The following is a 25,640-nucleotide window of genomic DNA, read 5'->3' on the forward strand; positions in this document are numbered from 1 at the left end:
TATGACCAGAACTATTTTCAAAAAGTATAATGGATTTGAAAAAAATTTTGAAAAACTCCCTTAGATTTCCCTCAACTCTACCATACATCTAAGAAACACTCCCTGGTGGCTCACTGGTACAGAATTCACCTGGCAACACAGCAGATCAGGTTTGATCCCTGGGTTGGGAAGATGACCTGGAGAAGGAAATGGGAACCCACTCCTATATTATTGCCTGGGAAATCCCATGGACAGAGGAGCCAGAACGGCTATAGTTCACTGGGTCAAGAGTCAGACACGACTTAGCAACTAAACAACATAGTTGCAAAAAAGCAACTATGCAGACATTAAAATATATATAAGATGTTATAGGATATCAAAATTCCTGTGCCAAGAAAAGGATAAAAGTGAAATTACATTTGAGAAAGCTACTGTTGTTTTCTACTTATCACCAAGTCATTTTTTAAATGCCTGGAAAATGATAAATCAGACACATTCTTTACACTAATTTCTAAGTACTGTGGATCCATGGATTTAAAGAAATTAGCCTTGAAGACCTATTTAAAACAAAGGCAAATCTGACCTATAATGTGATGCTCAACAAATCCCTAAATAAAACTATCTTACCCCTTAAAAATGCTTAGTTATATGTTGTTCTGATTAAGGAAGGGCTATTTTTAAAGTGAGCTTACATGATTCAGTTCTTACCTGTTCACTAATAACCTGGAATTCTCTCATTTCATCCTCAGTTAAGGGTGCACATGTTTCATCATTTTCACTGTCTTCTTGCCAACCCATCTCCTTTAACAATCTGGAAAGGGGAAATGAATACATTTAATTTAGAATTTCACCCAAATTAAGTCCATATTTTATATTATGTGCAAGAAAATATGATCCATTATACAAAGTCCACACAAAAGATGTTATGTGCAAGAAAATATGATCCATTATATGCAAGAAAATATGATCCATTTTTTATATTTTATATTTTGTGCAAGAAAATATGATCCATTATACAAAGTCCACACAAAAGATGTTAGGGTTTATGCTTTAAATATCTTTCTGAAAATGAATAGGTAAGATTATGCCCAATAAACTTTTAAATAATCAGATTAGAATGAAATGCCTAATTACTTTATCTTTGGTGTAAGAGGTTCTCTAAGGCTGGAAACCTGCAAAAGGTTCTTTAGGATAAAAACTGAAGAAAATTTGCTAAATTCTTACACTAAAAGTAGAAGCAATACACCTCCCCATTTTCTTTAGGGCCACTACAGTTCATCATGTTCTTAGCTATTCATTAGGTTTTCTACTTCTGCTTTTTTTTTGTTTTTTTTTTTTAATAATTACATCCCTTAAGCACTTGTTTTACTCCTTTTTATACCTAACTCATTTTTCAAACTGAACCTGTCACAAACTGACTACTCTGTAGATCTTTACACACTGTCAAACAATCTCATAAAAAATCAGTGCTCAGAGACTTGAAATATACCCACAATTTCACCTAAAGCCTTTGACTATGTGGAGCATCACAAACTGTAGAAAACTCTTAAAAGAGATGGGAATACCAGACCATCTTACCTGTTTCTTGAGAAACCTGTATCCAGGTCAAGAAGCAACAGTTACAACCTTTTTATGGAACAACTGACTGGTTCAGGATTAAGAAAGGAGTACAATAAGGCTGTTTATCGCCATCCTGTCTATTTAACTTATACACAGAGAACATCATGCGAAATGGCGGGCTGGACGAGTTACAAGCTAGAATCAAGACTGCCAGGAGACATAGCAACAACCTCAGATATGCGAATGATAATGGCAGAAAGCGAAGAAGAACTAAAGAACCTCTTGATGAGGGTAAAGGAGAGTGAAAAAGCAGGCTTAAAACTCAGTATTACAAGAATTAAGATCGTGGCATCTGGTCCCATCACTTCATGGTAAATAGAAGGGGGAAAAGGTGGAAGCAATAACAGATTTCCTCTTCTTGGGCTATAAGATCACTGTGGACGGTGACTGCAGCCATAAAATTAAAAGACAATTGCTTCTTGGCAGGAAAGCTATGACAAACGTAGATAGTACAGTAAAAAGCAAAGACATCACTTTGCTGATAAGGTCCATATAGTCAAGATTAGGGTCCTTCCGGTAGTCATGCATGGATTTGAGAGCTGGACGATAAAGGCAGAGTGGTAAAGAATCAATGCCTTCAAATTGTGGTGCTAGATAATGCTCTTGAGAGTCCCTTGGAGAGCAAGGAGATCAAGCCAGTCAATCTTAAAGGAAATCAACCCTGAATACTCATTGGAAGGACTACTGCTAAAGCTCTAATACTTTGGCTACCTGATGCGAACAGCCAACTCATTAGAAAAGACCCTGCCTGATGCTGGGAAAGAGTGAAAGCAGGAGAAGGGGCACCAGACGATGAGATGGCTGGATAGCATCACTGACTCAATGGACATGAGTTTGAGCAAACTCCAGGAGACAGTGAAGGACAAGGAGTGCTGCAGTCCATGGGGTTGTGAACTTGGACATGACTTGGCAACTGAACACCACCACACTATACCCACATTTTACAGATCAAGAACCATGATCATGTAAGTAAAAAATTTTGCCTACTTGATAGCAAAGAAGCAGAATTCTGGTTTTCTGCCTCCCAAGTTAATATACACTGCACCAAACTCTGTGGCCTCTGGACTAAACCCACACTTAGGAACAGATCATAACAGTGATCTGCACTGTCCCTTTTCATTAGCATTTCTTCTCATTCTCTTTCAAACTATTATCAAATCACTCTAATACCACTTTCACAATTACCATCCTCTGCCAAATATTTTCAACAGCTCCCCAATTCCTAAAAGAGCAAACTCCGTAACACACAATGACCACAAATTCAAATTCCTTACATTAGAGAAAGCACAGCACTAGAAGTGGAAGACCTGGGTCACAAATCCTACTCTATCAAAAACTAGGTATAAGACAGAGCTCCTCCTTCATCTAAAGCATTCAGAGTTTGACTAGATCTCTAAGACCCTGTCTTTGCAATGTATCTCTAACTCAATTTAGGACTCCACACTCTTGTCAAGTTATGCTATACATCACCCCTAAAACAAACCATGCATGTATTCTATTCTAAACATCCTTTCATACCCCCATTTAAAAATGACTACCCAGTACCCTTGCCTGTATTGTCTCAGCCTTTAAGATTTAATTTAGGTCCCAATTAAAACTTTCTAACTGGTACTCAAGCCATAATGCTATCTAACCCCAAATCCCTTTGAATTTTTCTGGCACTCATTTCTATTAAATCATTTGGTACTTAGACAAGGTAACAATTACCTCTCTGATGTTGAAACTATCCTCAATATTTTGATGATATACTGAAACTTGGTAATAACTAGTAATATATATGTCAAACTATTTCATTTTAAATTTTAATTTACGCATTTGAACAAAAAAAGTCATCCATGAGAACTGTATCACTGATACCTAACTTTTTAAATCAAGCAACATGAGTACTTAAATATGTATGTAACTTAAGAAAGTTTACAGGGAGGTCCCTAGTGGTCTAGTGGTTAGGATTAACGCTTTCACTATTGTGGGCTGGGTTCAATCCCAGGTCCGGAAACATATCCCACAGCCCTCCCCCTCGCTCCCCGCCAAGAGATTTACAGAAAATCTGAAGCCATGGAAAATAAATAGCACTCAATTTTCAGAGAAACACATTACAATATGGATGAACCTTGAAAGTATTACTGAAAGTAGACGGGTGGTTACCCAGGAAAGAGAGTAACAATGAGGTGTAACTGTAAATGAGCAGGGGTTTCTTTATGGAGTGAAAGAAATGTTCTGAAATTAGACTGTGGTGACAGCTACATAACTTCAAATATACCCAAAATTAATGAACCGAGTAAAAAAATTAAGAGTGTATATAAATTATATCTCAATGAAGTTGTTAAAAAAAAATCAATTTGCCATGTAAAATCAAAAGTTTGGGTAGAGAAAAATGTAAAAACACTGACCTGTGTTCTGCTTCAAGTGAACTAGAAAGAACATCAGTCTGTGGGAAGGCTGAAGACCGAATGATCTGTTGGGAAATTACTGAGGCATTGCCATTCTCTTGTGGAATTTCATTTTCATCGAAGTTTCGGTTTATATCCCTTTCTTGGTGAGTACTATTGCTGTTATGCAAATTAAATGAGTCGTCATCCTGATTTTCGAAGAGTTAAAAAAAAATTAGAGAATAGTTATTAAAAAAGGAAACTTTAATAGATCCTGGTTAGATTTTCATGGATAAAACATAACTGTAATGTTTATATAATCATGTAGAAAACAGTTTCGTAAGATGTAAAACTAAGTTGTGAAGGCAACTTACTAACTTCAAGTATTCACATTTATTCAACCAAAAATTAAAAGGACAAAGGCAGGCAAGATGGGGAAAACCAAAAATACAAATATGAACAGCAATCTTTTAAATTTCATTTTTGCACATCAACTAGAGTAAGAAAAATCTATTAAGAAAGGAATTCATTATTTATGCAAATAGCTAACTAGGCCTTGCTTTCATCAATATGAAAATATTCAAAGATCCTAAATAATATCTGTCCAACTATTCCAATGACATGCTAATGTCAAGCCCAAGAATTACACTACACGTTCAATTACCTTTTCTGAGCCTACATGGCTTTCATCTTCATGTTCCTCTTCCACTCTGTCCCTTTTCAATGCTTTCAAAAACTCACTCTTTTTATCTGTGCGCATTCGTGTCAGTTTGGTTAGACGAGGCTGCTGATTAAGTTTGTCAACAGGTGAAGAAGAATTTGAGCGATTACACTAAGAAAAAAATTTAGAATGTTGATAAATACATAGAGAACTAATATCAACATAAATTTCACAACTATAATGACTTTCTATTTCACTTTCTTCACAATATACAAAATTGATTTTAAATTGTATTTTCTACTATCCTTGTTATTTTTAATCTATCGCACTGAATGACTAAATATAAAATCTTTCTTATCTGAGAAACAAAGTCTGATAATACTAAGACCTATGATTCTAAATTAGGAGTTTTAAATACTATTTTATAAAATGGATCCTGAAATTGTTAAATATTTTTATATATATTTTTTAAAAAGCAGTTTTAAAAACTGTGTTCCACAGAGTTCGAAGGTTCTAATAATAGTTTCCAAAACGAACTAGTATAATTATTTATGCACAGGTACACTAAGGGTTTATCATATAGAATTTCACAAGGGAAGTTTTGTGGAAGAGCAGAGGAGCGTGGTAAAGGGACTTGTATTGGAGTCCTTTTATTTTTCATATATTGAGAGTGGAATACAGAAGGAAAGAGAATGTTGGAATTCTGTGTCACAGGAATTTTAAGCCTTGGGAATACATCAAAATGCTTAACTTAGCAATAACATCTGCAGACTATAATGAATTGAAGCCACAATTAACCAGCTGGTAATGTGGGTCCTTCTAGCATAGCTCTAAAATTCTATGACTGAGAACTAGTCAATGAGGGGTTATAATATTCCATTATAGTACCCAGAACAATCTCAGTTATTACAATATAGTCACAAGTGTCTTTCGTCCCTGAACTGGTCAGGAAAGTCCCTCATCTAAAAGTTTCAGAAAGCTGGCCAAATGAGAAAGAAATGTGTAAGCTATTAAGTATTCAAAGTCAGTAAATATACATCTTTCTCTCTTCTTCCTCCTCTCCATCCTGAGTGTTGATACTAATAAAATGTCCATAATCCCCAAAAGAAGAGTATATAAATCCTGATTTTTTAGTCAAGGTTTAATCCTACATCATAGCATAACTTTATGACAAAAGTAAAAACATCTGTTTTCATAATTCTTTTCTTAAAAATTACTCTTTCTGGGGCTTCCCTGGTAGCTCAGTGGTAAAGAACCCACCTGCCAAGCAGGAGACGTGGGTTCGATCTCTGGGTTGGTTAAGATCCCCTGGAAAAGGAAATGGCAAACCACTCCAATATCCTTGCCTGGGAAATCCCATGGACAGAGGAGTCTGGTGGGCTACATCTATGGGGTCATGAAGAGTTGGACACAGACTTAGCAGGAGACACGGGTTCCACCCCGATCTAGAAGATTCCACATGCCGAGGAGCAACGACACGTGTGCACCACAACTATTGAGCCTGTGTTCAAGAGCCCAGGAGTTCCAACTACTGAGCCCACATGCTGCAAACACTGATGCCTAAGCACCCTAGAGCACGTGCTCCACAAGGGAAACCCAGGCACTGCAACTAGAGAGTATCCCCCGCTTGTCAAAACTCAAGAAAAGCCTGTACAGCAGTAAGACCCAGCAGAACCAAAAATAAATAATTTAAAAACTCCTTCTGGTTAATGGGTTACACATGTTTATTTTACCATAGAATTTTCTATACTTTAGGTTATTTGGACGTTGTGTTAGAAATTTTTTAAATTATCCTCCTTAAATTGCAAAATTAGTTAGCAAACAGAGAGAAGTATCTGAATTCTAGAAGAACTAAAGTCTCTTACTTTAATGAATTTGTTCAATGAATCTATGCCTTTTGTTCACTGTTAATTAAATTACCATGATTGAGATACGTTTGGCTTCTCAGGACTACTTTTCATTAAATGCCATACCTCTTTCACTGAAGTTGTTGATGGACTAAAATTCTTGGCAGTTGATTTAAAAGCATTAAAGTTGCCAACACCGTATGTAGACTCATGAGGGAAAGAAGTCCCAACTTTATTTTCTTTAGTTTGGCTTTTCCATTGTGTAGGCTAAAGAAAAAACACACAAACATTAATTAATGTGTATCTAAACAGATTACATAGAGGAAAGAGAGAACAAAATGAATAACTATAAAATAAAGATGACTAAATATGACTTAAAAAAACAATTATTTTGTATCTTAATCATTTCTACATGGTTCTCTCTTTTTTTTAAACAAATAAAATCAAAATCTGGTATTCAGATAAAACATTTAACTACCTTGCCTTTTTTCCAACTTTTATAAACCTTAAGTTAGGTTTCCTTTGCCTAATACCAACACAAGTGAGAGTTTCAAAAGCCTAAAACTGAAGATGAAGGACAGCATTTTATACCATTATTAAGCAAATATATCACAGACCCATCTGGCAAACACGTATTTACAGATTTCATTTACTACTGACTACTAAAACAAGAAAACATACACAGACAAACACACAAACCACTTAAAAGATAATTAAGGATACACAATGGCCCAACACTTTCCACTGAGAAATCAGCAGCCCATCAATACCCTCCCCACTTTGATGTGAATTTTTCAACATTTGGCCAAAGTAACTCAGTTGATATCAACCTGTAACTTGCATGTTAAACAATTTAGAACTTACTTTTGTAGGTGGAGCAGCAGGTTTAGGAACTAAGCCTTTATAAACACTTGGACCAGTCCCATTCTTAACTGGCTGTGACTGAAGATTTCCTACTACTGGGAATCCAGATAGTTGTAAGTCTTTTGTATTACCTTTCTTAATGACCAGCATCCTTTGAGTTCTAGATTTAGGATTCGGGGGATATTCTGTATAAATAAAGCACGAGCAACAGTTATACAGTTTAGATTTTAGCATAAAATTAAATCACCAAAGAAAAGCATATTCCAAACTTTACTATATTTAAAAATAACAGCTGCTTCTTGGATAAAATGACTAAGCTATGTAAGTATGAATTATATCCTTGCTTGAGAAATAAAGCTTCAACAATCATCAGACCACAGCAAGGAACTGAGCAATGTCAACTAACATTCAGAGATGAATTCAGTTAGATAGTAGCCTAGAATGCTATGACCAAGCCAAAATTAATTACATTTGAGTATATTTTTAGATTATAAATTTCATCCTAACAAGCTCTTAAGACTTGAAATACAAGATACATTTTCCTCTTTTCTATTTTGAAAAGAGTTTTCCTAATTCTTTTTATTTCATTCATAAAATTACTACCAATAAGAAAGGATCTACAGTCCCTCTATTTCTAAATTCCTGCTTAATTTATGACGAATGAAAAAGGGAACTATGTTTTCACAATACCAATTCATTCAAATATTTACTAGCCATCCAAACTAAACTGAAGGCATTGTGCAAGCTGTAGGGGATCCAACTCAATCTTTGCTTCTGAAGATTATACTAGAAAGATTTTCTCAAGACAACTGAATTTGCTAAAATATGAAATATAACTTCTAGAGTTTAATCAGTTAATGTGTAACCAAACAGTTAATGTGTAATTAAACAGGTGTTACAATGAGCACGTTCCCAACAATGGCAGTGACATGTCTTTCTGCCTACAGAAATACTCTGAAAGCCATCAGTTTCGCCACTGAAGAGTTTTGAAGAAAAGAATTAACTGGAAACAAAACTGCAGGAAATGTAAATTAAAATTAGTTTAAGATATGATCCTATGAAACAGTGAGTAATACATATGTACATAATGATGGCCTACATCAAACAAACTTTCTACTGATTTATCTCAGAAACTAAACAAGGACTACTAGGGATACAGAGGCATTCTCAAAGTCCCTCTGAAACTTAAATCTTCAAACTATAGAGCTAATAAAGTAGTTCATTTATTGTAATGCTAAAAAAATAAAAGAACCTGAGAATTCCCTGGTGGTCCAATGGTTAGCACTCAGTGCTTTCACTGCACAAGCCCTGTGGTATAGCAAAAACAAGCAAACAAATGAAAAAACATACCACCCAAGAACCTAAAGCAACTGAGAAAAGATTCATCTTTCTGAAAGTTAAACACTGAAAGTTTATCTACTAGGGCAAACATTCCAACTTCTCAGCTACCTACACTGAAAGTTTATCTACTAGGGCAAACATTCCAACTTCTCAGCTACCTACAAAGGCCCAAGATATGAAGGCTAAGAAAAATATTTTCAGGCACACAAGGACACTAATTACATCGCCAATATATAGTTTTTCTGAAAAACTAACACACTGAAGTCAAAACGAAAATGAAGAATAATGTTCTTACACAGAGATCCAATGAAGAACATTAGAAATAGTGCTGAACAATTTTAAGTTTTACGATTACTTCTGGTAAGCAGAAGGTGACACCATAAATAAAATAATAAAAAGACTCCTGAAATTACCAATTCTTTAAATTAGAATATAAGAGAAAATCTTAACAGTCTAGTACTCAAAATCTAAGTTAATGAACCTCAAGAATCTGAGGGATGACTGACTGATGCTGGGAAATGCAAAAAATCTAAGTCTCTAAGGTCTGATCTCAGAAAAATCCAAGTGCTGAAGTAGGAGGTGGTCTTATCTGTGCACCACAATAAGTTCATATATGACTGGCAAAGACTTCTATTCCAATATCGTCAATTAAGCACACAAGTTTATCTTCCTTCCCTTTTAGATCCTTATGTTAAAATTACCATAATGAGTGTTAGTCGCTCAGTCACATCTGACTCTTTGCAACCCCAAGGACTGTAGCCCGCCAGGTTCATCTGTCCATGGGATTCTCCAGGCAAGAATACTGGAGTGAGTTGCCATTCCCTTCTCCAGGGGATCTTCCCGACCCAGAGATTTAACCCAGGTCTCCTGCATTGCCTGCAGGCAGATTCTTTACCATCTGAGCTACCAGGAAGCCCCCCAAACTATGCGGGAGTAAACAAATACAGCAATAAAGAACAGGAGGAGGTTCCTCAGCAATGAATGATATCAACCCATATTTCTAGAGAGTAAATAAAGTAAAGAAACTTCAGCTTAGTGTGTGCACAAAGAAACTCAACAGCTGAGGAGGAGACTAATTTCCGCTCTAGAGTGGAAACTGGATTGTAGAGTGGGACTTGGAAATGCCATATAAAGCAAAAGGAGGAAATGAAATCTTTTCAGACAAAAGTTAATCACCAAGAAAAGTAAAGTAAATCTACTAAAGTAAAATCTTTACTAAAGCAAATCCTAAACAATGCACTTTAGGCAGAAGTAAATGATTTCACATTGAAGGCTGAGGATACAAGATAAGAAATAATATTTTTGTACATAAGTCATCACTGATCAAAAATAGAAGACAGAAGAGAACAGATAAGCACGCAGGGATGATTAAGCCTCAATATAATTTCTGAATACAAAGTTCACCTTTCCTAAAACTGGATTTCTAGATACCTAAGAAATACTTTCACAGTTTCCTCAAAGAGGTCTTTGGTGCAAAGAATGAAAGGAAATCCTACAAAGAAAGATGAAGCCTAAGAAATCAATCACAGACGAGGTAGTAAAGTAAAAGATAATAAATGTACCTAAAAGATGATGAAAGGGACTGGGAGGAAAAAGAAAGCAGACACAGTGCTGATTTACTTACTAAGCATTCATATTCAAATAGTATAGAAATTAAGACCATGTGCTTTTGTACCAGATTTACAGAATTTTGATACCTGCTCCAACATCACTAGTTAATCTCATCTATAAAATGAAAAACAACAGTTCTTGTCTCAGAGTTACAGTGAAATGGTCTCTTTAAAGAAAAATGTCCAGAAAAGTCATATACAATCTCCACTGTAATAGGTAACTGTATTTCAAATTAAAGGTGTCTTTTTGAAGAATTTTAAACCTAAAATTTAAACTGAACAACCACAAGAGTATAGAAGATGAGAAAAATTACAACAGAAATAAACAAAATAAAGACTAACCTATATCATATATATCTATGCTGAACACACTACATAAACCTGCCTGCTTAACAAGAAATGTGTCCTTAGTCTGATGGGCCAGGATGGCATGGCGGCCGCCAGCAGAGGTGTTCACCTGGTGAAGTGTTCCCAACTGTGTGTGCCACCAGTGTCTGTGTCCTCAGGGTGAGCTGCAGGCAATTCCCACCAGCCTTCCCTGCTGCTCTGGGAGACTCTCCAAGAGCAGCAGATGCTGGTTATTGAACTGCTGGTATCATGAGACTAGCTGACCAAAATTGAGAATTCGGACTTCAGAATCCCTACTTTTTGATAAGCGCTCAAATTAATGTGTTAAACATCAATACAAGAACACAGGAGCCAAAAAGACGAGTGGGGAAGAGGTCTGAGGGAGGGGGAGAGGGAAGGAAGAAGGGAAACAGGAAGAATGGGAAAGCTGGTTCTTGATGGTAATATCACATCTAAACAATAGCAAAGGTGATGGCAGCACTAGTAACTTAAATCTGCATCATTTCTATTACTTATAAACTGGTTTATCTATTCATAGATTATCTCTACAAATTCTCCTGACATGAACCTTCTGAGCTAGGTGCTGAATCTGTTGGATTCAAACAGTATCCAATAACTCCTTCTATATTTTCTTCACTTTATCAACTGGTAAACTTCCTGAAAAAGATTCAAACTGCTCATTTTTTTTTAAAGAGAAAATTTATGCATTGATGAAAGACATTAACACTTATAAAGAAGAATTAGTGACTTCGGTGACTTCCTTCTATAAATCATATATGCTTACTTATCAAGCTCATATAAAGCAAATATTCAAATTGCCTTCAAAATACCTAAAGGCAAATATGAGTTGTGGATTTTCATTTCATTACTTCCTTCTATCCTCACCAACAACTGTAATCTGATGATACCTGGCTTTAAATATTGTTTTATCATCTTGTTATTTCATGCTCTCCCAGTATCTTTGAATGTTGTAGTAAGTTTTGTTCCTTAAATACAAAGCCAATAGTGGAGGGGAGAGGCTCAATCTTTTGAAGAAAAATTAGGATTAAAACACTGCCATGTATAATACAAAGTAAGTTGGCCACACGCATAAGTCAGAGCTGACATCTCAATTCCTTATTCTCTTTTCTGTTTTCATGCTCTCCATACAGTTGGCTTATATTCTGAGTCAGTTTTCACTTTTATTTTTGAATCTATCACTTTTCATCTTTTCGTAAATCTATAAGAATCTTCCTCACTTAATAGATTTGAACTTAATTAGCTAACTCATATTAAACAGCTGTTAACATGATCAAGGATACCAATTTAATAGACAACTTAATATTAACAATGCTTTTCTCATTAGTATTAGCATAGTGCTCCATCCTCATCTCAGAGACAAGAAAATTCACTGAGATTAAGTAACCTTCCCAAAGTCTAAATAATTAAAAAGTAAAAGACCTAATGTTAGCACCCAGAACTATCTGATAATGCACTTAACCACTATATTATATTACTGGAGAAAATGGATTAGAGTATTGGCTAGGTCAAACAGTTCAAAATGTATACGATTCTCAACTAAAATACTACTAGTAAGTCTATACTGAATGGTCAAAATAGGAGGCTTGAAAGTGTACACTACTAAGTCAGGGTCCACCTTTCCCCTCATCACAGTGATGACAATTACTATGTTTAGCTTCCTCGTAGTGATATAAGAGGCAACTTTACTGTGTGAATAGTAGTCAAGTGAAGGATAAATAGTATTTTAATTGTTTTCACATTAATTTGAAGAAGAAACTCAATCACATAAGACATAATAACATACAAATATCAGAAGCAAAGAATCGGTACCATAGCAATAAAGCCATCTGAACACTAATTTTAAAAGACAAAAAGATTTTAAAGATTATTTTTCTATAGATTGATATTATTTGAATATTGCTATTTTTGATATTTTATATAGTGTACAAATATTTTGATTCACAGTAGTATGAGACTTTTAGTCACATGAGTTTCACTAACATAATGTCAAAGAAGGGGCATGATATTCTTTCCTTTAACAAGGTACCCACATTACTCATATGAAAAAGAGCAGGCTTTTTAAAACAAAAACAACTTAACTGACGAACACTATTTCTAACTCTAACTCTTACTTATGTCAAGTCATCTAATCAAACTCTTAATTTTCCCTTCTCAACTTTGAACATGTGTTGTAGTTACCTTTCTCTTACTGTTAACAACTGTTTTCACCAGAGACACTGAAGGAACATAGACTCATACCAATATATAATCTACCTACAGAATACTTTTATATAGAGCAATCTGATAAAGATTATTCCCTTCTCTTAATCCCTTTACAAAGTCACCTTAAACACTTCACTTGTTTTCATGACCTAAAACCTCATTTAGTGTTATCATGTCACTCAACCTGTATGTTAGTGGCTAGTATCATTAGAATTCTCTAGAAAACAATCCATCTTTAAGAATTGGTCAACAATTTGCTTTAATTTAGAAGGCTACACAAATAAAGTTCATAGTACTGTATCAAAAACAAGCAAAAATTAGGAAGTTCATCAAATTATCAAGGGATAAACACAAATGTAAATGCTGAGTTGCAACAAAACTAATTAATAGTGACTAAAGGTTTTCATTATTTAGTATCTTAAGCACAAAATGTTAGATCTGTTAATACTATGTTGCTAACATATTATGTCAACACAGAATAGCCAGTAGGACTTCTAAAAACACAAGTCAATTTGATAGTTACTAATGTCTCAAACTGCATACAAACACTTATCATTTTCTCTCTTTCTCACTACTCAAATCAATCACCCAGCTAAATTATTTTAAAATTCTCAAAGGAACAATGAAGTGCCTTGATTTTTTGTTTTAGATTTAAATTGCTAGATATAGGAGATAAATTTAGTATGAATCAAGCAACAGTAATCCTGGTTAAGATAAAAACACTACAAAAGTCAATTACAAACTACAAGGAGTTTCCAATAAAACTAAGTTCTAGGTAGAATTAAACATATTTAACAACAGGTTTAAACAGCTTAACTATTAATACTTCATTCAAACTATTTTTTTAAATTGGGATATTATGTTTAGACTCTTGCAATTTTTGATTTACAAAAGGACAGTTCCAGGGACAAACTGGTGGTATTTGTTTTTTAATATATATTACATTTCCATTATTAAATTTTGACTTACCTGGAAGGAAGTAGCACTAGAAAAGTTCTACTGAAAATTTTCTGTCTTCCTCAGGAACAAAGCTATTTTAAATGTTGCAATGGGGATAACAATATTTGGGAACCCAGGGCATAAATTAAGAAAGGAATAGTGAAGTGTAACACAGTGAAAGTTTCATTGTATTCCTATGGGAAGTACTGGGAATTTAACAATTAATCAAGTCACAGTTTTTTTTCCTAATGCAGACACACTTTTTAGTTTACCTAAGACACAGTAAAGAGTACATCGTCCTTTTAAACATCTTTTCAACTAATGCTCAAAATCCTTAGACCAACTCTGAAACAGTAGTACCAAAATCTTTATATTAATACATTTTATGCTCAATATTTTCAAAAATGTATTTCTAAATCATTTCTAAAATTATTAACCAAGGATCAGTACCAGTAGTATCTATAGGTAGTTTTATATGACAATGCTCACTAACATTCTTGATTTTATTTACTTTCATTTTAATCAAATCCAAATTATTCCTAATTTCTTAAGAGATTTTATTTAACACCTTGCAGGTGGTTCTATATTCTTATGCAATCAGCTGTTCCCAGAAAAACTGAATAATAAGGAAACATACCTAAGAGAGGAGCTTGGGAGATTTTTTTGGTTGGGTATGTGTGTGTCTGGGCGTGTAGGCCTGGGGAGAGTGGTAGAAATACTAATTTGCAATACAGAAAAAACAATGCCATTCACATGGTTCTAACAAAAGTGTCTGACCACCCCCACCCCCACCCTCAAGAAGCCCTTAAATATATTGGGAGATCAAAAGAAACAAAATAATTCCCCCAGCATATCACCCCCAAATACAATAAAGAACAGCACAGGAAGTGGCAAAGTTTAAAATAATGCCTTTATCATTAGGACTATTATGCTGTCATAAGCCACGATCCTTTTGTTTTGGTAAATTGCTTATTTTCAACAGAAAAACACAAGAACGTGTGTACAAGTTCCAAAGCGGATGCATCGCCTCTGAATTTGGTATCAAATATTAAATTTATTTTTCAGATATCAAATCTTCATATTTTAAATTATTCCATTATTTTAAACTTCACTTGAATCTCTAAAAAGCTAATTAAGTTACTCTAAGTGCAGTTTAATCTTCTGTAGATGCTATCAAATTAAACTTTCAGCAGTTTTAAAGAAAAGGGAGTCATTACCAGAAAAACTGTCAAGATTTGACAACCAAAAAGGCAAATAATTTCAAACATAGACTAGTTCTAGGCAAAATTTATACAATTACTTTTAATACTGTCTATGTAGAACCATTTTCATTAAGTAAAAAAATTATTTTTATAGCACACTATGATTAAAAGTACTTATCTTTCCAGTTAAGTTTTCAACTTTGAAAAACTATAAATTGAGTTAAAGTAAATTTTTTGTTTCAACAGATTATCAAGCTGCTCTCCAAATGATATCAATTCATTACATTTAACTTACTTTAAAAAAACTCATATCTGAATATATTTAATGGTACTAATATGTATAATTATCCAAATCAAGCTTTTCTTCTGTCCCCAATATCTTGTTTTTTTAAAGTGCTACCTTTTTTTTATAGCTTAGCACATCAAAAACAGGTATTTAAAAGATAAAGTTTAATTCTAGCCTACTATTTTAAAAAACACAAATGTGAAACCTAAAAATAACATTTTATACCCCTCAACAATAGATCAAAAATTACTTACCCCATACACCCGCAGCTAAAGATTTATTCTGATTTGGTTCTCTCTCATATTCAGGATTTAGAGATGGCTGGAAAAAAAAGGTGGAATAAAAAGAACAAATGTTTAAACTAATCCTATTTAAGAAAAAAATTCCTTTTAAAAGTAATCTCAAGAATATACTGACAAATTTGACATAATGAACTCTTAACAACTAAACACTAATTATTCATAAACCTTACTTTCTACTTATTGTAACAATTAAAATGGTTAATATCTATACTCAAGCTAAGTTGAAAAAAACAAGGTAAGTGTCTTTAAATGCTCTCCTCATCCTCAATTACATGAAGAAAAACTGTTAAAAAAAAGAAGAAAGCAAATGTAGGAGAATGCAGTCTTTGCATCATTATGAGAAACCATCCTTTCTTAGCATAAGGTTAAGAGCAGACAAGAGGAAATCAGACCATTCCTTAATTCTTCTGTTAGGTTTGCATCACTGAATGCTTTCGTTAACAAGCTCATACTCAAAGCAAAGTACAAGTTTATTACTTCAAATAGTGATGCTCAGGTTATTCAAAGGAAACTGAGTTGAGCGCTGAATGTGTACTCTAAGATTAGCTTAGTAGATGTTTGCTCTTTAGAAAAGGGAAATTATTTAAACTTCTATGAAGAATAATATGACAAATTTATCCAAAGTTTAAAAAAACCACATGGTGAGACACAGGAATAAGTAGATGTAAGGAACGAAGAAGATTGGGGAAGGAAAGAGTTATCTACAGAAAGTCTCACGAAATGTAAAGACTAAAGACAACTGAACAAAATAAATAAATAAAAATTAAAAAATAATTGAACCTGTCAAGTGTGATCTCTGGAGAAAATGATATGTACTGATAAAATCTCCTGAGAGATTTGATGCTTAAATAGCACTTGTAGAAACCTCATTCGTATTAAAATTACAAGCAACTTACAAAATCCTCAGCCTCAAACTGCTTGCGTTCTCTCTTGTCGTCTTTCCTCCCTGTCTCACTGTCAGGTATGTTGTTTTCATGAAGTCCTTGGCTTTTTCCAGAATGGAAAATACTGCTACGAGAACGGGAACTTCCACCATGGTATCCCCCTCGATGATTTATGTTTTCAGTACCATTTCTTCCATGTGTACGCCATCCATTTTTTTCTTTCCTTCCAAAGTTACCTTTGAAAAATAATGGCAAAGTATTACAAACTCAAAGATGGTTATTCTTAAAGACTCAATCAAAATCAAAACAATTCTTGCAAGAATGTGAACAAAATTCTTCTTAAACTCTACTATTTCTCAGCAACTTACCTCCATTAGGACGTCCAATACCAGAATCAAAGCCATCTGAAGAGTTGTGTCGTCGGCGGTTCACATCATAACGATTTTCTGTCCATGAAAAGTTTTCAGAATGCTTTTCAAAATTCAATGACGACTGAAACAAAGTATAAGCATACAGATAAACATACATATAAAATTTGACTAACTTTAGAAACTAGTAATAAATTGGCTTAATTAATTCCCAAGAATTTTAAATGGTTAAGAAGAATATTTTATAATTATTTCAATGTGTTTGGTAACTGAAAACTCATAAGAGGGATTCCACTGTTCATCTATTTTTTCTACTTAAGATAAACGACAGCACCATTCTTAAAGAGTTTAACAACTACATTCACCAGAAAACTTTAAAGGTAAAGCCACTGTAAAGGCGTCAAGACAAATATAGTACACTTCTTTTAAAATAAAACATAGTATCGTGCATTTCACATTCTTTGATTTAAATAGCTCAAGGTTTTCTTCAAGATCAGAAAATTATGGTGAATGAAGCTACAGTTCTACTTTAAGTTCTCTATAGATTTATTTCCAAACTGCTCTTCCCCAAAACAAGTGTTTTAAAAAATCTGTCAAAGGAAGAATGTTGTAAAAACAATTACTACAATTCTCTCCAGGACAAACAGAAAAGCTCCTCAGTTTTAATACAAACACACTGCACACACTCTTTACATTTAACTAGGCTCCTCCACATGGCCACTGTGGGACTTACTGGTGCAAGTTCCCCTACTGCTCCTGGCTTCATCCTCATGCTGCTTCTGTGCATGAAGGACAAAGCCCTTCATCTGTCTTCCACCAGCATCCATGAAACAACAGTGACAACCTGGCTTGCTAAGCTTTTAAGTCGGGTAAAAACCCAAACACTTCACAACCCTACCAGTTATGGTGATGAAGATACCATGCTCTCAAAGCTAAAACTTTCTAGAAAAACAAGGGTAGGGTCTCTTAGGCCAGACAGGGGCACAGGATAAGATTCTTCAGGACCTGGCAACAATTGTTCTCATCCAAATGATGGGTAGAAGTAAAGGTTCCTCACTGTTTAGTGGCAAGGGGCAGGACTGAAACAACATAGTCCCAATAGTGCTTTAATGATGAAACTCTCCTCTGAGTAAAAGGAAGAGATGTATTATCATGAGATGGGGTCCCATCTGAAAGGCAATACAGCTTCAGCCGCTGAAGTCAAGAGGTCACCAAAGCTGAACAGCAATGAGAATAGAGAGTTTGGGAAAGACTGAAAATATTAGAAGTAAATCTGTTAAGGCCAAACTGCTACTGACATTGGAAACAAAGAAAAATGCAAAGCCTAGCTTTCTGGAGTGGATGTATTCTGTGCTCTTTGTACTTTCTGACTCCTTTCTTCCCCACATCAAACTCAGCTGCTTTAACAAGAAAGTCAGTGTGTGCCAGAAGTTAAGGCAAGAAAGAAACAAACTCTTATAGTTCTCTTACACACAGGTACCCAAGTTACCATCCTACCCACTCCCATGGAGGGGAGACAGCATTAAGCACAAGAGTAACTCAAACTTTTCCATACAGGGCAAAGCCATGGCATTGTGGTACACGGGGGCATGAAAGGTCCCAGCCTGGGGTGTTTCCTGGGGCCAGGAGGTACATAAAAGAGAAATCAACACCAATCTTGGCTTGAGAAGCCACAAAAGAAAAAAGCCTCCAGGCCACCCATGCAACCCCCAAAGGAACAGTCTCCCCCTCCACCCTGAACTTTCCCACATTCCATGCTAAAGAAATCATGAGCGGTCCTGAAAGCTTAGACTGTAACTCTGATATGCATATACATACTAAACTCCTTAGTCTAGGCAAGAATATACAACTGAGAAAAGACAATCTCTTTAACAAGTGGTGCTGGGAAAACTGGTCAACCACTTGTAAAAGAATGAAACTAGAACACTTTCTAACACCATACACAAAAATAAACTCAAAATGGATTAAAGATCTAAATGTAAGACCAGAAACTATAAAACTCCTAGAGGAAAACATAACCAAAACACTCTCTGACATAAATCACAGCAAGATCCTCTATGACCCACCTCCCAGAGTAATGGAAATAAAAGCAAAAATAAACAAATGGGACCTAATTAAACTGAAAAGCTTTTGCACAACAAAGGAAACCATAAGCAAAGTGAAAAGACAGCCTTCAGAATGGGAGAAAATAATAGCAAACAAAGCAACTGACAAAGAATTAATCTCAAAAATATACAAGCAGCTCATGCAGCTCAGTTACAGAAAAATAAATGACCCAATCAAAAAATGGGCCAAAGAACTAAACAGACACTTCTTCAAAGAAGACCTACAGATGGCTAACAAACACATGAAAAGATGCTCAACATCACTCATTATCAGAGAAATACAAATCAAAACCACAATGAGGTACCATCTCACGCCAGTCAGAATGGCTGCGATCAAAAAGTCTACAAACAATAAATGCTGGAGAAGGTGCAGAGAAAAAGGAACCCTCTTACACTGTTGGTGGGAATGCAAACTAGTACAGCCACTATAGAGAACAGTGTGGAGAGTCCTTAAAACACTGGAAATAGAACTGCCATACGAGCCAGCAATCCCACTGCTGGGCATACACACTGAGGAAACCAGAATTGAAAGAGACACATGTACCCCAATGCTCATCACAGCACTATTTACAATAGCCAGGACATGGAAGCAACCTAGATGTCCATCGACAGACGAACGGATAAGAAACCTGTGGTACATATACACAAGGGAGTATTACTCAGCCATTAAAAAGAATACATTTGATTCAGTTCTAATGAGGTGGATGAAACTGGAGCCTATTATACAGAGTGAAGTAAGTCAGAAAGAAAAACATCAATATAGTATATTAACGCATATATGTGCAATTTAGAAAGATGGTAACGATGACCCTATATGTGAGACAGCAAAAGAGACAACAGATGTAAAGAACAGACTCTTGGACTCTGTGGGAGAAGGCGAGGGTGGGATGATTTGAGAGAACAGCATTGAAACATGTATATGACCTTAAGGGAAATAGATCGTCAGTCCAGGTTTGATGCCTGAGATAGGGTGCTCAGGGCTGGAGCATTGGGATGACCCTGAGGGATGGGATGGGGAGGGAGGTGGGTTCAGTTTGGGGAATACATGTACACCCATGGCTGATTCATGTCAATGTATGGCCAAAACCACTGAATACTGTAAAGTAATTAGCCTCCAATTAAATAAATTAATTTAAAGAAATAAACAAACACCTTAGTCTGTGTGCCCATGGTGGGAATGGACCCTAGTATCCCAACATGGCTGATAAAAATCTGGAAAAATCTCAGCAGTAAGAGTGGGAAATTAAAGTGATCCTGCAGGTGGAGCCACTAGGCCAATTCAATGTACCAGTGTGTTTTATAGTTGGTGCTAACGTTACATGCTTGTACTAAAAATGCTCTAGATTCTCCCATTCAGGAAATGTCACAGGTTGACAGATGATTCCCATCCCCTTCAAAATGGTCTAATAAAAAGTACAGCTTCCAGAAGGAAAGAAAATAAAATCATATGTGGCTGAAGACTTGGCTCTGCAGTATTCAGAAAGATTATTTTCCAGTACAGCAATACCATCTGCCTGACACACACACCAAGTACACACTCCTTTTAAAAACTGAGTTCCCCTGGTAGCCTAATGGTTAGGATTCCAGGCTTTCACTGCCATGGCCAAGGTTCAGTGTTCAATCCCTAGTCGGCCAAAAAAAAGAATGTGGCTCCTGCCATAATGCTGAGCTCTTACTGAAAGCAAACTTAAACTAAGGACTAACCAATAAAAGAACCCAAGAGGGCTCTTGATCAAATGGAAATCATGTGTTCAACAACACAGCTGGCCTTGCCCTTGAAGTGCCAACCATAAATTTGCAGTATACTTTATTCCCCTTCCTGCCACCATGACAAGCCAGTGTTTCAATAAGCTCTCAAATCAGAAAAGTTCCCCTAAATGACTGAGCCTGGTTCACTGATAGTTCAGCTAAGTTAAAAGATGTTGGTACACACAGTAGCCACCCAGCCCCAACAACTCTGGAAAACCACATGGTTAAGTGCCAATCACCTCAATGGAATAAAGCTATGATCCCTGCCTTAGATATTCTTAAGGACAAGACATTTTATATTTTTCTAACTCTTGTGTTGTTGCCAATGGCCTCATCATCTATCACTGAAAAACTATAGACTAGCCAATTAAAAACATCTCTTGGGGTCACACATGATGGGAAATTGCAGCTGCTGCTGAGACAATCTGAGTCATTTATGTTGATTCAGTAAGGCTTGCTATCTGATTAGAGTGAATGGCATTGAGAGTGACTGAAATTAGAATGCTGATCAAATCTTCAGCATACCACCTAGACCCATTATCACACCAGACATGGAACACACCCACTATCACAGACTGGTTACAAAAGAAAGGACTTTATCTTTCTGATGCAGAAACCTCTACCGCATGCCAGCTTGTGACTCCTGCCAAAAGCTGGTCCATCTGTCTCACTGTAAAGACCACCACATCACACGGAACTACATCAAAGATCTGACTTCTTCATGGAGTCCTCAACGGAGTTATATCACTACTGAAACTTTTTCAGGTTACATTATTACTGCTGCAGTCTGATGGGCTAACTCTGGTCACAGTATTGTGTCTCCTGAAATTAATTCATGTAATGGGTATATTCAGACCAGGAACAGTCCATTAAACAGTGCATCTTTTGTCAAAAAGGTCATCCTGCAATGAATCAATATTCAAAGTACTCAATGGATGTTTCATACTATTATTCACAAGTATAGACAAGCATTTTAACAGTCCCCTCAAAATTCAACTCAGAACCATTTATACTATACCTCTACACCCCTCATCTCTTCCCACATCTTAGTAAGATGAATGAATGCAGCATAACCAAAAGGGGATCATCTCCTCTTGGCCACTTCTTGTGTAGTAATCAGGATGACAGAAGTGGAAGAGTTATGACAGTAAACAGACTTACACTAAAAATTCTGCTCTGATTATCCCTAGATATAATGTTTCTTTCTTTTCCCTAAGAACAACTACAGGCCAGGCCAACCCACAGGGTGATGGCTAACCAAAATGAAATTCAAACAAATCTAGTTTGGCCATCTGGATTCTCCTGTTGAACTGGCATGGTCCTAGACATGTAGACAACAGCCATTTGCTTGTGTACACTTCTCACAGAGTCCCTGCCTACACTATCCAAAGTAGACGAAGGTGAGGGTGAGATATCTTTAAAATGGGGTCTCTGAAAATTATTTAAAAATGCCCCTGTCCCACTCACATCCAGTTCCTCTAGATTAAAATATCTAGGTACAAGCAGAGTTTTTAAGTGAAGTTAGAGCTATGGGAATGGGACACACTGCATACAGATTACATGGCTATAGAGGGAGAGCAAAAACCCTAGCAATTGGGAGAAGAAACATCTTTAACACCAGAAAGCACAGGTACAAAGGAGAACAATTAATGATCTCCTTATCCCTTGGAACAAGGGTCCCCAACACGCCAGGCCACGGACCACTACAGGTCTATGGCTTGTAAGGAACTAACCCACAAGCAGGTGAGCAGTGGGTGAGTGAGAGAAGCTTCAACTGTATTTACAGCTGCTCCCCATCATTCACATTACTGCCTGAGCTCCACCTCCTGTCAGATCAGTGACAGCATTAAATTCTCATAGGATTGTGAACTCTACCACGAACCATGCACAGAACAGACCTAAGTTTCACACTCCTTATGAGAATCTAATGCCTAATGATCTGAGGTGGAGCTGAGATGGTGATGCTAGCACTGGGGAGCATCTGCAAATACAGATTACCATTAGCAGAGAGGTCTGAAAGTTGCTCAGTCCTGTCCAACTCTTTGTGACCCCACAGACTATACAGTCCATGGAATTCTCCAGGCCAGAATACTGGAGTGAGTAGCCTTTCCCTTCTCCAGGGGATTTTCCCAACCCAGGGATCAAACCCAGGTCCCCGCACTGCAGGTGGATTCTTTGCCAGCTGAGCCACAAGGTATGGACTCCTGACTGCACAGAGACCATAATAAATCAACTGCTTGCAGATTATCATCAAAACCCTATCAGTGAATGTCAAGTCACAACAGGGCTGCATCTGGTGGCAGGCTTTATAGTGGCAATAATGCACTTCATCTCATGAGACCTGGAAGTCTCATCTTCTGCCAGCACCATGACAGTAACAAGCTAGCTTATTACAGTTATCTTGAAAGCAGGATAAAATTTCAGATCTTTCAGACTCTGACATATAGCCAGCATAGTAAAATATGAATAAGAAACACAAAACAGGATTGAAAATATAGAAAGAAAACTGATATTATTTGTGAATGATTGATTTTCCACATTAAAAATTCCAAAAGCATTCAAGTAAAAATTAATCAATGTTGCTAGCAACAACATTAATACTTCAAGATACAATATATATGCTAGAAAGACTTAATAAGAAAGCGTTTTAAAATAGCATTTAAGGTAGCAACAAATAGGAACCTCCCTGGTGGTCCAGTGGCTAAGACTCCATGCTCCCAAAGCAGGGCACCCAGGTTTCATTCTTGGTCAGGGAACTAGATCACACATGCCACAACTAAGACCAAAAATCCTGCATTTCACAACTTAGAGCCAGCACAGCCAAATAAATAAAGACTTTTACAGAAAGAAAAAAAAAAAAGGAACAACTACTATAAAGCAATTGAATATGGTGGGTACATGTGTGTGTGTGTGTAGAGAGAGAGAGAGAAATACTTGGGTGACTGAAAAAGAACTATGCAACTTTATGTAAAACAGTTAAAGATCACACACAGACATACATACACACACACTCTCTTTTTCTCTCCCCCGCCAAACCAGTACTCCCCCCAGAAAGGCAGCCCATAAGAAATAATAAACAAAGAATGTGAATAGGCAATTCACAGAAATATAACCCAATGTCCAAGAAACAGTAAAAATACATTTCATAACAAAGACTGGCAAAAATGTTAACCCTGATAATCTGACAAAGTCTTGACAAGAGTACAAAGGAAAAAGAATAGTTATGTACAGCACGCTATGCTATGCTAAGTCACTTCAGTCATGTCCGACTCTGTGCAACCCCATAGACGGCAGCCCACCAGGATCCCCCATCCCTGGGATTCTCCAGACAAGAACACTGGAGTGGGCTGCCATTTCCTTCTCCAATGCATGAAAGTGAAAAGTGAAAGTGAAGTCGCTCAGTCGTGTCCGACTCTATCGACCCCATGGACTGCAGCCTACCAGGCTCCTCCGTCCATGGGATTTTCCAGGCAAGAGTACTGGAGTGGGGTGCCATTGCCTTCTCTGATGTACAGCATACAGGAGTATAAATCAGTATACCAGATGGAAAAGAAATTTGGCAGTATGGAACTGAATTCCAGCAATTTTTCTTCTAACTATAGGTAAGAGCCTTGCCATTCAAAATGTGGTCCAGAGACAAGCAGAATCAACAATACTTTGAAGATTGTCAGGACTAGGACCCCATTAGAGATTTACTGAAATTAGAATCTGCATTTTAACAAAATCCCCAGGTTACTTTCATAGCCATTAAAGTCTAAGAAGCAGGAGTCTAAAGAATTCTTATCTATGCATGCTAGGAGACAGTAAAAGAATAGTCAATACAGTATTCATTATAGAGTTCAGTTCAGTCGCTCAGTCATGTCCGACTTTTTGTGACCCCATGAACCACAGCACAGTCCAGTGAGTTGGTGATGCCATCCAACCATCTTATCCTGTCGTCCCCTTCTCCTCCTGCCCTCAATCCTTCCCAGCGATATAAACAATCTCAACTTAATGAGATAAACACAGTGTGATACAGAGGCAAAAAATAGAATACAGAGTTTTGAGGCTCCCCTGGTGGTTCAGACTGAAGAATCCACCTGAAATGTAGGAGACTCGGGAACAGTTTTTAAGGTAATTACAGCAAATCTGCAGATATCAACATGGGGGGAAATCTAAAAGATATAAATAACAAATATAAAAACAAGGTTCAGAATATAAATGTTAATCATTTATATTAATGTTCTATATATACAGAAAACTCTTTTGATATTCACATACCTAGTAACAATATAAGAACATGCACTGAGAATATCTCTGGGGAAAGAACGAAGACAGAAAAAGGACTGTGAAGAAGTCAACAGCAGACTTCAATTGTTTATTTCCGTAAGAGACACAAAGATAAAACTGCAAAATGTTATGATGTGACTTATTCTCCATGTTTCTCTGTACGTTTAAATATTTCTTTAGAACTATCCACATGGTTCTTTTAGAATTATTAAGACAAATATACTGTAGGAAAATATAGGCAGAATATGCAACAAACCCCTCAATATGAAAAGAGCTATTACAAATAAATCACTAAGAAATAAATTACATGAATAACATTTCATAAGACAAAACTATGCTCAGTCATAATTAAATAATGCAAATCAAAACAATGAAGTGTCGTTTTTCATTGAATTTCACAAATATGAAAAAATGGGGCAAGAGCCAGCATTGCCAATAGGGAAAAATCTGCCCCCCTCCATATAATTTTTATAGGATTATAAACTGGTACAATCTTTCTAGACAGCAATTAGGCACTATCTACCAAAAGGTATAAACTTCCTAATTCACAGATTCTGCTGCTAGGAATTTCCCCTACAAATACATTCAAGAGATGGCCAAGCATTCCTGCAACTTAGTCCATTAATAGGTCCAATTAATCTATGTAGATTCACTCAATAAAAGATTAAGGTTGA

The 25,640-nt window shown here is 36.1% G+C and overlaps 1 protein-coding gene and 1 long non-coding RNA gene across 3 annotated transcripts in view; both read right to left on the bottom strand.

Moving 5' to 3' along the window:
- The window catches only part of GPBP1 (GC-rich promoter binding protein 1), a 65,465-nt gene that overhangs the window by 1,961 nt on the left and 37,864 nt on the right, over positions 1-25,640 (bottom strand). Inside the window, exons 4-12 of one of the 2 annotated variants that reach the window (XM_027520530.1) lie at positions 16,844-16,967; positions 16,488-16,711; positions 15,544-15,610; positions 14,439-14,498; positions 7,341-7,525; positions 6,603-6,743; positions 4,633-4,800; positions 3,990-4,177; positions 688-790 (exon numbers count right to left, since the gene is read on the bottom strand). In XM_027520530.1, the coding sequence (XP_027376331.1) occupies positions 688-790; positions 3,990-4,177; positions 4,633-4,800; positions 6,603-6,743; positions 7,341-7,525; positions 14,439-14,498; positions 15,544-15,610; positions 16,488-16,711; positions 16,844-16,967 (1,260 nt within the window). The remainder of the gene's footprint in view (positions 1-687; positions 791-3,989; positions 4,178-4,632; positions 4,801-6,602; positions 6,744-7,340; positions 7,526-14,438; positions 14,499-15,543; positions 15,611-16,487; positions 16,712-16,843; positions 16,968-25,640) is intronic. The other variant, XM_027520531.1, reaches the window with a different exon arrangement.
- LOC113879229 lies at positions 8,460-9,490 on the bottom strand. Its single transcript, XR_003507243.1, has 2 exons — positions 8,840-9,490; positions 8,460-8,789 (listed from the first exon to the last, which is right to left on the bottom strand). It is a non-coding gene; the product is annotated as an uncharacterized LOC113879229 (long non-coding RNA).

This window comes from Bos indicus x Bos taurus, chromosome 20, assembly GCF_003369695.1.
Source record: "Bos indicus x Bos taurus breed Angus x Brahman F1 hybrid chromosome 20, Bos_hybrid_MaternalHap_v2.0, whole genome shotgun sequence".
Taxonomy (NCBI): domain Eukaryota; kingdom Metazoa; phylum Chordata; class Mammalia; order Artiodactyla; family Bovidae; genus Bos; species Bos indicus x Bos taurus.